The sequence below is a fragment of the Eptesicus fuscus genome, chromosome 8 (assembly GCF_027574615.1).
Source record: "Eptesicus fuscus isolate TK198812 chromosome 8, DD_ASM_mEF_20220401, whole genome shotgun sequence".
Taxonomy (NCBI): Eukaryota; Metazoa; Chordata; class Mammalia; order Chiroptera; family Vespertilionidae; genus Eptesicus; species Eptesicus fuscus.
In genome coordinates, this window is record NC_072480.1 from 3,104,325 (window position 1) to 3,116,793 (window position 12,469).

The 12,469-nt window shown below is 36.8% G+C and overlaps 1 protein-coding gene across 1 annotated transcript in view; it reads left to right on the forward strand.

The window, feature by feature from the left end:
* Positions 1–12,469, forward strand: part of FREM2 (FRAS1 related extracellular matrix 2) — a 363,685-nt gene that overhangs the window by 315,065 nt on the left and 36,151 nt on the right. The window contains exons 17-22 of the mRNA XM_008160427.3: positions 1,236–1,428; positions 2,936–3,040; positions 4,403–4,530; positions 4,620–4,754; positions 5,484–5,610; positions 6,399–6,586. Coding sequence (XP_008158649.2) covers positions 1,236–1,428; positions 2,936–3,040; positions 4,403–4,530; positions 4,620–4,754; positions 5,484–5,610; positions 6,399–6,586 — 876 coding nt within the window. The remainder of the gene's footprint in view (positions 1–1,235; positions 1,429–2,935; positions 3,041–4,402; positions 4,531–4,619; positions 4,755–5,483; positions 5,611–6,398; positions 6,587–12,469) is intronic.

Below are 12,469 nucleotides of genomic sequence, written 5' to 3' on the forward strand. Positions count from 1 at the left end.
CCTCTCTCTCTTTTTCTATTCATCTATCCACCCAATCACATATACATATACATATAATTATAGGAAAGAGTTAAAATATTGAATAACTTTTATTGTGAGAGTAACACAATGTCTAAAATGTTGTGCTCAGTAAACAAATACTGGTTTATTCTACCTGACCCCCAATCCATCTGCAAAATGCCTAAAAGGGGAAAGTATAAATGTTAAGCAAGATACTTCATTTCAACTAATTATATTTGTTTCCAGATCTTTCCTGCTTTATTTCCTCTTTATCTATATAATAATTAAAAAGTATCTTAGACAAATGTGGGGAGAGATTAGAGAGCAACCAAAGGACTTGTATGCATATTAGCATAACCAATGGACACAGACACTGGGGCGGTGGGTGCTTGCCTGGGGTGGGAATGGCTGGGGAATGGGGGGTCAATTGGGGAAAAAGAAGACATATGTAAAACTTTAGACAATAATAAAAAAATAAATTTTTAAAAAGTATCTTATAACAGTATTATTCATAATAGTCCAAAACTAGAAAATGTCCCAATGCCCATTAACTGATGAGTGGATTAATAAAATATGATATATTCATAGAGTAGGATGCTATTCAGTAATAAAAGTACTGAAACATGCTACAACATGGATGCACATTAAAAACAGTATGCTAAGTGACAGAAGCTATCACAAAAGACCACATATTGTATGATTCCATTTATGTAAAATGTCCAGAATAGGCAAATACATACAGACTAAAACTAAACTAGGGGTTACCAGGGACTGCGGGGGAAAGGAGGAATTAAGGGATTGGCTGCTAAATGGGTATGAAATTCCTATTGAAGGTGATGAAAATATTCTAAAATTGACTATGATGAAATTTGCATAACTCCATGAATATATTAAATACCATTGATTTGTCCACTTTAAGTTGGTGAATTATATGGTATATGAACTGTATCTTAAAACTACTATAAAACTAAAAGGACTGTGTAAGTATAGTATGCTAAAGATAATGCTATTTATCTTAAGGATTTCTACTACATATCCTTTGTTGCAAAGGAAGGTAGTATAGTAACAACTATTTAATTGCTTTAAAATTAAGTGTTGTAAATGCTGTTATTTCTTTTCCTCAATAATTATTCAAAATCTTCAGTTAGTAAAAGGAGAAAATGACTTGTACAAAATTAATCTCATTTAGTTAACAATGCTGAATTGTGTTGACAAATATAATTTCATCGTTTTAGGTCTTAAACCTAGTGCAGTCATATGTGACTCTTCGAGTCCCTCTGTATGTTTCCTATGTGTACCATTCCCCTGTTGGAGTAGGAGGTTGGCAGCATTTTGACTTGAAGTCAGAACTTCGACTAACTTTTGTGTATGACACTGCCATCTTGTGGAATGATGGAATTGGCAGCCCACCAGAAGCTGAACTCCAAGGTGGGTCAATAAAGACATGGAAAATGTACCGATTTGAATTACTTAAGAGGACTTTTTATAGTAGCTAAAAGTAATAAAAGCCAACTTTTAGGTGAATTTATTTTTATATTCAACATTTTCTGATAATTTTATTTTTATCATGAAAAATCTTTATTTGAAATAAATCTTTCAGTGCCTCAAGTTTTGTGTAATAAGTGACTATTAAATGTAGTATCTATATTTCATGGATATTTAACTCTCATAGTCCATTCTAGGTGATTAATTATTTATATGTTACACAACACAATCTGCATATGTCCCTAGATTCCAGAAAAATGAATGTATCAAAAAAAGAGGTAGTATCAATTGAAAATAAAGAATTAACCCAAGAGAAAAAAGTTACACATTTTTGTTGCTAAAAATTGGAGTTGCGTTTTAAAGTCCTGGGTTCTAATTTTGGCTCTACAGCTAATGAATGATGTGATCTTGAACATATTGCTTAACCTTTATGGCACTCAGTTTCTTCTGAAAGATAGACTAGACTTCTAATATTCTTTTTATTTTAAAACTAGAGGCCTGATGCACGAAATTTGTGCAAGAGTAGGCCTTCGCAGCCGCAGCTGCCTCGATTTCTCCCTCGCAGCTGCAGTGGCTGCCTCGATCTTGAAGCTGCAGCCCCAGCTTCATCCGGAAGGTCATCTAGAAGGACATCCGGATGGTCATTCGGTTGATTTGCATATTATGCTTTTATTATTATAGATTCTATTATTCTTTGATACCTTAGCAGAATGTTTGGAATAAAGGTGGTAAGTGCCAATAATTATTGGGCCCATAAACATCTACAAAATTTTATTTCAATCTCCATGTCAGAATTATAATTCAAAATCCACAAGCATAAAGCTAATTAATCCATTAGTAGAATTAGTGCTATTTCTCTTTAAGCATATACCACTGTTCTAGTTCCATGTGCGTCTGAGCCTCGTGCCAGAATTACTTTTTATGGCCAAAGGGAAAATACTGTTGATAGTACATCTCAAAATCTTCTGTCTTAAATAAATTAAAATTACCTGAAAGCCATGTGTAAGGTAATATGTTCATCCTGAACAATTATTCTAGAGTATTTGACGTATTTTAATTCCATGTTTTCACTTCTGCCTCTCTTATCACTCAAAAGGTGTTAACACTTTAGCTAGAATGCTTAAAGATGAGGTGAACCTATCCGGCCAGTGTAATTCATTTGGTTGAGTGTCATTCCATGCACCAGGAAGTTTCTGGTTCATTTCCTGGTTGGGGCACATGCCCAAGTTGTAGGCTTGATCCTCAATATGGGGTATGCAGGAGGCAGCAGATTGATGTTCCTCCCTCATCAGTGTTTCTCTCTCTCCCTCTCTCTTCTTCTCTCTGAAATCAATAAAAACATATTTTTAAAAAAAGATGAAGTGAATCTGAATTCATTTTTGGAAGAAATCCTGTACATTAGCATGCCTGATCATTAATATTGCTACTCTTGTATTCTACCCCATTGTAGGTTCTCTGTATCCAGCTAGCATGCGCATTGGTGAAGAGGGGTGCTTGGTTGTGAACTTCAAGACAGAAGCTAAATTCCATGGCTTGTTTGTGCTGTCACATCCTGGTAAGCCCCATTACTCTTTAATAGCCACTCTCAGTACCACAAGGGTAGACTTTTCCATATTCACACATATTTCCATACTTCCTTGTGGGCTTTTAAGTCCTTAATTTCAAATGAATTGCATGGATGCAATTATCTACATGAAGGCTTGATAATTTTTTGGCTACATATCATAATCTACAAAATCATCATTATCTATGTAGACTTTTAGAGAAAATACAAAATGATTAAATAAATGTAAAAGAAAACTCTATTGAGTTTATTTAAATGAAACTTTCCTTAAAGAGCATAGCAACAACAATCTCCTTTTCTACTTCAATTCCATTGTACAAAAATAATTGAATTATAATTTATTTGTTCAGAAAGGATTTCTCTATTCATAACTGTTTTATAGGTATAGTAAGAAACCTTTATATTGAGCCAGAAGTATCACTTCACTGTTGTACTTAAGTTTTAGACATGTTATCTTTAATTATTGGCTATGTAATTTTACTAACTGATGGACTATGATTTGAATATCAATAAGGCAGCAGTCACTAAAGTCCTATATCAAAGCTTTTTCTAATGCGAAGGACATTTCATTAAAAATTTTTTATTTGACTCTTCGTATCACTAAAATGGTTTGCATATTTTAATGTTATGCCAAGTGATGCCAGGTTGGTAGTGGAAAAGAATTCACTCACTTTCTTCTATGTCCTCCTTTTTCTAGGTGGGAGCTCTAAACAAAGGAGAAAATGGGGCTGAAAATTCAGGAATAGAAAAAGTGTTCATTTATTTTTATAATATTGAACTACAAGAAGTGCAGAGCAAAAAAAAAATCATTTATCTTATTGTAATTGACAGGTCTGGAAAATAAGGATTTCCTAGCCTTTACAATTCCCATCCACATGTCTACCTTTCTAATAAACTGAATCTTTGTTTAGACATTATTGCAGCCAATCTAATTACAATTTGATTCCATATATAAGTTGGGTTTGCCCAGCTATGTGGATGCTAGTAGACTGCAAAGTTCAGCTAATAGTTTTGGTGCACAATAAATGCATTCACATGAGACTTTGTTGTACTGTTTTGCCTCCCTTGAAAGTAGCTTTGAACTATTTGAGCATTTCTGCACAAGTATAATTTGACAGAATTATACAGTGGGAAAAGCACTGAATTAAGAATCAGAAGGTATAATACCTAGCTGTGTGATCTTGGGAGAGTCACACAGTTTCTCTATCTGCAAAATGAGAACATGAACCCTGCTATTTTGTAGGCTTGTTATAAGAATAAAAGCAAATAATGTATTATAAAATACTTGAAAACTCTAAACTGTTATGTACCCTTTAAACCACCATGGCATTATTGTTATTGGTACTTTTCTAGGATCCTTTACAAGATCAATGATCATGTCAGCTGATCATCCAGGACTGACTTTTTCCCTGCACCTAATCAGGAGTGAACCAACCTATAACCAGCCAGTCCAGCAATGGAGCTTTGTCTCTGACTTTGCAGTAAGTGACCAAGGCTTTTACTTAATTTTCCTTTTCTGTTACCTTTGATTTCACCTCAGATTTTTAAGTACCTTCTCTTTTCCTCAAAGGTACGTGATTACTCAGGAACCTATACTGTAAAACTGCTGCCATGCACCACCCTAGTGCATCAGAAGTATCATCTGCCTGTCACCTGCAACCCCAGAGAACCTGTCACCTTTGACCTTGACATCCGATTCCAGCAGGTATGTCTCATAGGATTATTTTCCTGTGACTTTTAGAATCCCACTTTGTTATTTGTTTGGTTTACTTTTATCAATTAAAAAAATTCACACAGTGACTTTAATTCTTGTATCCTAGGTGGATAAAAGGAAGTCAGACATGTAGGAACTAGAGAGAGAATTGCCATTTATCAGTTGTTAGTTCAGTATATAAAATTCATAATCTAAGAGTATGCAAGGGTTATTTTTAATTATATCTTCCTGGAGTTTGCTGCCTTAGATTAGAGATTTGAGAATTTTCCTTCATTCTTCTGCATTTCTTCATCTTGTTTTTGACCTTTAAGAATAAATATTCTGTAGTTCATGCCACCTCAAAGTACCTAATTGCCATATATTAGAAGAAATGTGAAGGCGCTTTTTGTCTAAGAATTGATACTAAATGTTTGCCTTACACTGACCATGATCTTTACAAGTCCCTTATATATCCCAATAAACTAATGGAAATGAGTTCAAGCAAAGCTATTTAGTCTCATTCAAAAAATGACTTAACCTTGCCAGTTTAGCCTTCTCAAAAAGGACAAAACCAATATTACAATTCCCTAAATTTATTTGGTTGGACCTGAAAATTACAATGCTATGTTTAGTATTTTACATATCAGTGTACAGTAAATGTGTGTATCTGTGAATAATATGTGTTTGTGTACCATCAGAATAATCAACAACATATAACAGGACTTTTACACTCGGTTTTAGGTCAGTGATCCAGTGGCGGCTGAGTTTAGCTTGAACACCCAAATGTACCTACTCTCTAAGAAGAGTCTCTGGTTGTCTGATGGATCCATGGGATTTGGGCATGAGAGTGATGTTGCTTTTGCAGAAGGTACCACTTTACAAATGAGGGGCCTGCTTTTTTTGTATCTGTTGTGCTTTGCTTTATTAGAATTGTGTTTCGGGGGAAATTATAAACTCTTCTATGGTTTTGAGAATATAATGGGGTCTTTATTACTATGGTAGGGCTGGGAGAGGGGGTGTCACTGGAATTGGGTTTATGTTACTGAATGATTTTATTTTTAGAGAATTAATCTGTGTTTTTTTTCCTTACCTAAGTGGATTATTTTTTCTTTAATGTATTTTCAAGTTTTGCAAACTCAAATACTGCAGCTTCATGGAATTGTAAATGCTTCATGGGCCAGCATTGTGATTTTCTTGCCAAATATCTAGAACATGTGGTAAGAGTTCATTAATGACTTGAATACCAGGGAATTTCCTTAAACCTTCTTTCATAATCAGATAAAGTTAATTCAGCTTTTTATTGATGTTTTTAGTGCTGTTCTCTAAAGTATTAGTCTGCATCATATCAACTAATTTATTTATATAAACTAGATTTTAACCACGTGGGATATTATGGAGGTTAAGTTATAGGCCAAGACTTGAGGTTATTCCACTACTGGCTGAATATGTGAAGGCCAATACATATTCAGTCACTTGTAGTCATTCTGCAAAGTGGTCATATATAAGGCATAGGAGTAAAACAGATCCTGAAGCTAATACTAAAAGGTCTTCTGCATTTGATGCCATATTGAGAAGGAAATTCTCTGGTGTCATTATTGTCACAAATTGTTTGCAGTGTTACATAATAGAAATAACATTTCTGCATCTCTGTTTCAGGTGATATTATTTATGGTCGTGTTATGGTAGATCCTGTCCAGAATCTAGGTGATTCCTTTTACTGCAGTATTGAGAAGGTGTTTCTGTGCACTGGAGCTGATGGCTATGTTCCCAAGTACAGTCCAAAGAATGCAGAATATGGCTGCTTAGCTGATTCTACTTCACTCTTATATAGATTTAAAATTGTGGTAAGTGTGGACTTTAGTCAAGATGAAGTAAATGAATGCTGTACTTACCTCCTCCCATAACCACATCAAAATTAAAACTAAATTACAGAACAACCACCCTTGAGAACCACCTGAAGACTAGCTTAACGAAACTACTATAACTAAGAACATAAAGAATAAGCCACATTGAGTCTGATAGGAAGGATGGAAAAGCAAAATGGGCTGATTCCACACCCATGTGTGGCTGTTAAGAATAGGGAAGGATATCTTGGTTGTACAGGTTCCCCCAGAGGAGCAAGGGATGCTAACCCCACACTGGGGTCACCAGCCCAGACCCTCAGTTTTGACAGTCGAAGTCCCCATGACATATGGCTATGAAAATCAGCAGGGTTACCTTCCAGGTGAGACAGAGGATTGCTATAGACCCTCTTCAGGTATCCTCTTAAAGGTCCTGAGCATAGACTCACTTGCTCACACTCATGCTACACTCCAGTGAAGGAACAGGAGTGTAGCATGAGTGTCAGTAAATCCCAAAAATAATCCCAAAAATAACCAGGTACTCAGGGACATATGGGAATTGTGTAGCTTCACGGCAAGGGCTGGAAAAGCAAAACTGTTCAAGATTGAAATGCTGGCAGGCATCATTGTACCTTTGTTAAGCCCTTTATCTACATAGCCATCAGGTTCAGGATGGCACCAAATCCCAGTCTCTAGTAACCTGCTAACACTTCTTGACCCACCCTGGTGATTCCTTCAGACCCTACCCAACTCACACACCTGAATTGAACCTCTTTCAGCGGCTCTTCGACACAAATGGCTGGCCTTGGCCCATGTTCCTAAAATCTCTCAAAGATCCACAAACCCCCAAAAGCCTGGGCATACCCTATACCACTCATTAAATAGCCCCAAGCACAGTACTAGTGGCAGCCAGCCTCAGTTCACAACATAGCCTCTCCCACACATAGGACTGGGAGCAACAAATTACAGATTATTTTGTAACTCCTACCAGGTGGCCTGCGCTGGCCACAGAAAATGGCTGATCTTGGCCTGTACCAGAGCCCCTCCCAAGAGTTCTCAGAAGCAACACAATAGCTAACTTCATGTCGTACCAGAGCACAACCCAATTAACTTCACAAATGACATACAGAAAGGGTGAACTACACAGGTACCAGAGCCCTGCTAATGCGAATCTCATTCTATGGGGTAAAACCCTGCACAACAAATCATCCACTGTATTCATGACTAGTCCTACAGCCAGTCAGCCTGAGGGTCTATCTGACCCACTGATGTGCCAATAGCAATCAAAACTCAATTACAATAGGAGAGCATACACAACTCACAAAAGAGAGACCATGAAGCACCCAGCTCAGGTGACCCGGCTGACTGTGCCACAGGACACCTACTGCATAAGGGCACTCTGCCAAGAATGGGAGACATAGCAGATTTACCTAATACATAGAAACAAATACAGGTAAAGCAGCTGAAAAGAGACAAAGAAACATTTCCCAAATGAAAGAATAGGGCAAAATTCCCAAAAAAATAAAAGAAACAAAATGGAGACAAACTAGATACAAAAATTCAAAACTACTAGATACAAAATTCAAAACAATAATTATAAGGATGCTCAATGAACTTAGGAAAGAATAATGAACACAGTGAAAACTTATATAACATGGACCCAGTCAGAAATAAATAATATAATAACTGAAATGAAGAATAAAGTAGATAGAATCAACAGCAGATTAGAAGAAGCGGAAGATTGAATTCGCAATCTGAGAAAAAAAAATAATGGAAAACACTCAATTGGAACAGAAAAAAAAATAATAATAATAAAACAAGGATAGTTTTAGGAGCCTCTGGGACAACATAAAGTGTATTAACCCACTGATGTGCCAATAGCAATCAGAGAAGTACTAGAAAAGCAAGGGATTGAAAACATTTGCATCAGAGAAGTACTAGGAAAGCAAGGGATTGAAAAAAATACTTGGAGAAATAATGATGGAAAGCTCTAAGCTAGCAAATTAAATAGGCATACAAGTTCAGAAAGAGCAGAGAGTCCCAAACAAAATAACCCACATAAGGAAAACCAAGATACACCGTAATTAATATGCAAAGATTAAAGACAAAAAGAGTCTTAAAAGCAGCAAGAGAAAAGTAGCTCCCATAAGGCTGTCAGCTGAATTTTCAAAAGATACTTTACAGGCCAGAAGGAAGAGGTACAAAATATTTATTCAGTGTGATGAAAAGCAAAGACCTATATCAAGATTACCCAGAAAGGCTTTCATTAAAAATTGAAGGAGAGATAAAGAGCTTCCTAGACAAGAAAAAGCTAAAAGAGTTTTTCACCACCAAGCATTATAAGAAACTAGAGGCCTGATGCATGAAAATTCATGTACTGGAGAGGGGGTCCCTCAGCCCAGCCTGCCCCCTCTCAGAGTCTGGGAGCCCTCAGGGGCAAGAGGCGACCCAGCAATCAGGGGAAGGTGATGCCCCATCACACCTCTGTTGCTGCCACTGCCGGCAGTGCAAGCCTCAGCTGGCCCTGGTTACCTGAGCTTTGAGCAGCCCTGGGAAGCTGGGCGGCCGCCATCCAAGGCTTGCCTGTGCCTCGGGCTGGCCTTGGGTGGCTGGGGAGCTGAAGGAGGCTTGCCGCATGCTTGCTGCCCCAGCAGGGCTGAAGGGAATGGGTGTTGCCATCTTGTGGCTGTTGGCACCGCCATCTTTGAGGGCGGGGCAGCCCATTAGCATATTCCCTCCTTATTGGCTGTGGGTGCTGCCATCTTTGAGGGCAGGGCAGTCAATTAGCATATTCCCTCCTTATTGGCTGTGGGAGCCGCCATCTTTGTGATGACTTGAGGGTCAATTAGCATATTCCCTCTTTATTAGATAGGATGTTAAAGGGACTTATTTAAGAAGAAGAAAATAAAAAATATGAGGAAGAAAATAGAGCCAAGAAAAAATATTCTCACTGATAAAAGCATATCATAATAAAAGCAGTGGATTGACCCACCATAAAGCTAGTTCAAAGGTTAAAAGGAAAAGTAGGAAGATCATGTGCAATTAGCACACATTCTTCTCAAATTATTCCAAAAATATTGAAGATGAGGGAAGGACATCAAGGCCAGCTTTACCCTGATTCAAAAACCAAACAAAGACATTAGGAATAATGAAGAATACAGGCCACTATCTCTGATGAACATAGATGTAAAAATATTCAACAAAATATTAGCAAACCAAATTCAGTAATACGTTAAAAAGATTATACATCATAATCAAATGGGATTTATTTCTAGGATGTAGTGTTGGTTCAGTATCCCCAAATGAATTAATGTGGCATACCACATAAACAAAATGAAGAATAAAAATCATGTGATCATATAATAGATGCAGAAAAGCATTTGACAAAATCCAATATCCATTTATTTAAAAAAAAAAAACTCACAGCAAGTGGAAATAGAAGGTGTATACCTCAATAAAATAAAGGCCGTGTATGACAAATCCACAGCTAACATCGCATTCAATGGTGAAAAGCTAAAAGCATTGTCCTTAAAATCAGGAATAAGACATAGATTTTCCTCTCACCACTTTTATTCAACATAGTACTGGAATTCCTACTCATAGCAACCAGACAAGAAAAACAAATGAAAAGCATTCAAATTGGAAAGAAGTAAAACTGCCATTATTTGCAGATGACATGATACTGTAGAGAGAAACCTAAAGAATATACACAAACAAAAAGTAAACCTGTTAAAACTACTTAATTCAGTGAAGTAGCAGTATACAAAATTGGTATTCAAAAATTAGTTGCATTTTTATATACCAATAATGATCTATCAGAAAGAGAAATTTAAAAATAATACTATTTTTAATTGCCTCTGAAAAACATAAAATACATAGAAATAAATTTAACCAAGGAGGTAAAAATCCTGTATTTGGAAAACTGTAAAACATTGAACAAACAAAGTGAAGAATATGCATATGAATGGAATTATATACCAGGCTAATTGATATGAAATAATATTGTTAAACTGTGTATACCACACAAAGCAATATACAGATTAAATTCAATCCCTATCAAAAAACCAATGGGATTTTTCACAGAAGTAGAACAAATAATCCTAAAATTTATGTGGGACCACAAAAGAGCTCAGTCAAAGCAATCTTGAGAAAGAACTAAGTTGGAGATATCATGCTACATGAGATAAAACTATAATATAGTAATAAAGAGAGCATGGTACTGGCATAAAAAAATAGAAACATAGATTAATGTAACAGAATAGAGACGCCAGTTATAAACCCTTGCCTGTATGGTCAACTCATCATGACAAAGGAGGCAAGAGTAGTTTAAAATAGTCTATTCAATAAAGGGTGTTGGTAAAATTGAAGAGATACATTGAAAAATATGAAATTTGACCATACATAAAAATAAATTCAAAATATATTAAAGACTTAAATGAAAGACTCAAACTAGAAAACTCCTAGAAGAAAATACAAGCAGTAAACTCTCTGATATCACTCTTAGTAGTATTTTTTTAAATGTATCCTCATGTAAGGCAAACAAAAGAATATAAACAAATGTGATTACATCAAACAAGTTTTTGCATAACAGAGGAAGCCATCAACAAAATGAAGACAACCTACTGAATGAGATAATTAATATATTTTCAAACAACATATCAAATAAAGGGTTGATATTCAAAATATATAAGAAATTCATAGAACTCAATAATAATGGCAACAAAAACTCTGATTGAAAAATTGGGGCATAGAAACTGGTAAGAGGTGTGAAAGCGTTGGCCACATGCCCACAGACAGCAACTGAAGTTTCAGAGAGATACCTCAGCTGCAGGAGGATCTAATCCCAAGCTGGGCCCCCCATCAGAGAGCACCACAACATATGGCTGTGAAAAGAAGCAGGGTTGCTGTCTGCCAGGGAGTGACTGCTGGAAATTCAGGCAGCCTCTTAAAGGGCCAATGCACAAAATTCCCTCTGGGGCCACCCACCATGTGCTGCAGCAGAGGGAGGGTGAAGTGGACTGGAGCTGTGTGAGCAAAAGCCAGAATTGGGGACTCGGGGGTTAGAGCTCAGGAGGCAGACAACCCTCGTTATTTTTTTGCTGAGTCATTCCCTCACACAATGGAGGACATCTTTTCCACAGACATTTGCCTTGCTGGGAGGGTGGGGAGGAAGACAGTTGACCCACACAATTGGAAAGCACCTTGCCCTGAGGCCACTTAAGAGACTAGAAATAACAATTAGCCTCCAGGCCGAAGGAAGTACCCCACCCTGTTGAAAAGAATTCTTGCCACACCTGAGAATGATAGCCTGGGGCAATTCAAGTCAGAATCCTATGAGTCTTTAGGCAGAGGTGGTCTCTGAAGGCTTTGAGTCTTAGCCTGATCTAATTAGTCAAGCAGCTATTCACACTCTCCTTCACTAGAGATTTCGCGAGCAGAGATCTACCTGATACATAGTCACAATCCAAAAGAGACAGCCAAAATGAGGAGACAAAAAAATAACCCCCAAATGAAAGAACAGCATAATTCTCCAGAAGATAAATGAAGCAGAGATACAAAATTTATCTGAGACAGAGTTCAGAGTATTGGTGGTAAAGATGCTCAACATCATGAAAGAAGATATAGTAACTATGAAAAAAGAACAGTCTGAAATAAAGAATGACATAACAAAAATAAAGAACACATTGGAAGGAATTCAGACGAGATTAGGGGAAGCTGAGGATTGAACTAATGAATTAGAAGACAGGGTTGAAAAAAAATCACTCGATCAGAGAACCAAAATGAAAAAACATTTAAAAAAACAAGAGGACAGCTTAAGGGATCTGTGGAACAGTGTGAAACACAACAATATTAGAATAGCAGATGTGCCAGAAGAGGCAGAAAAGG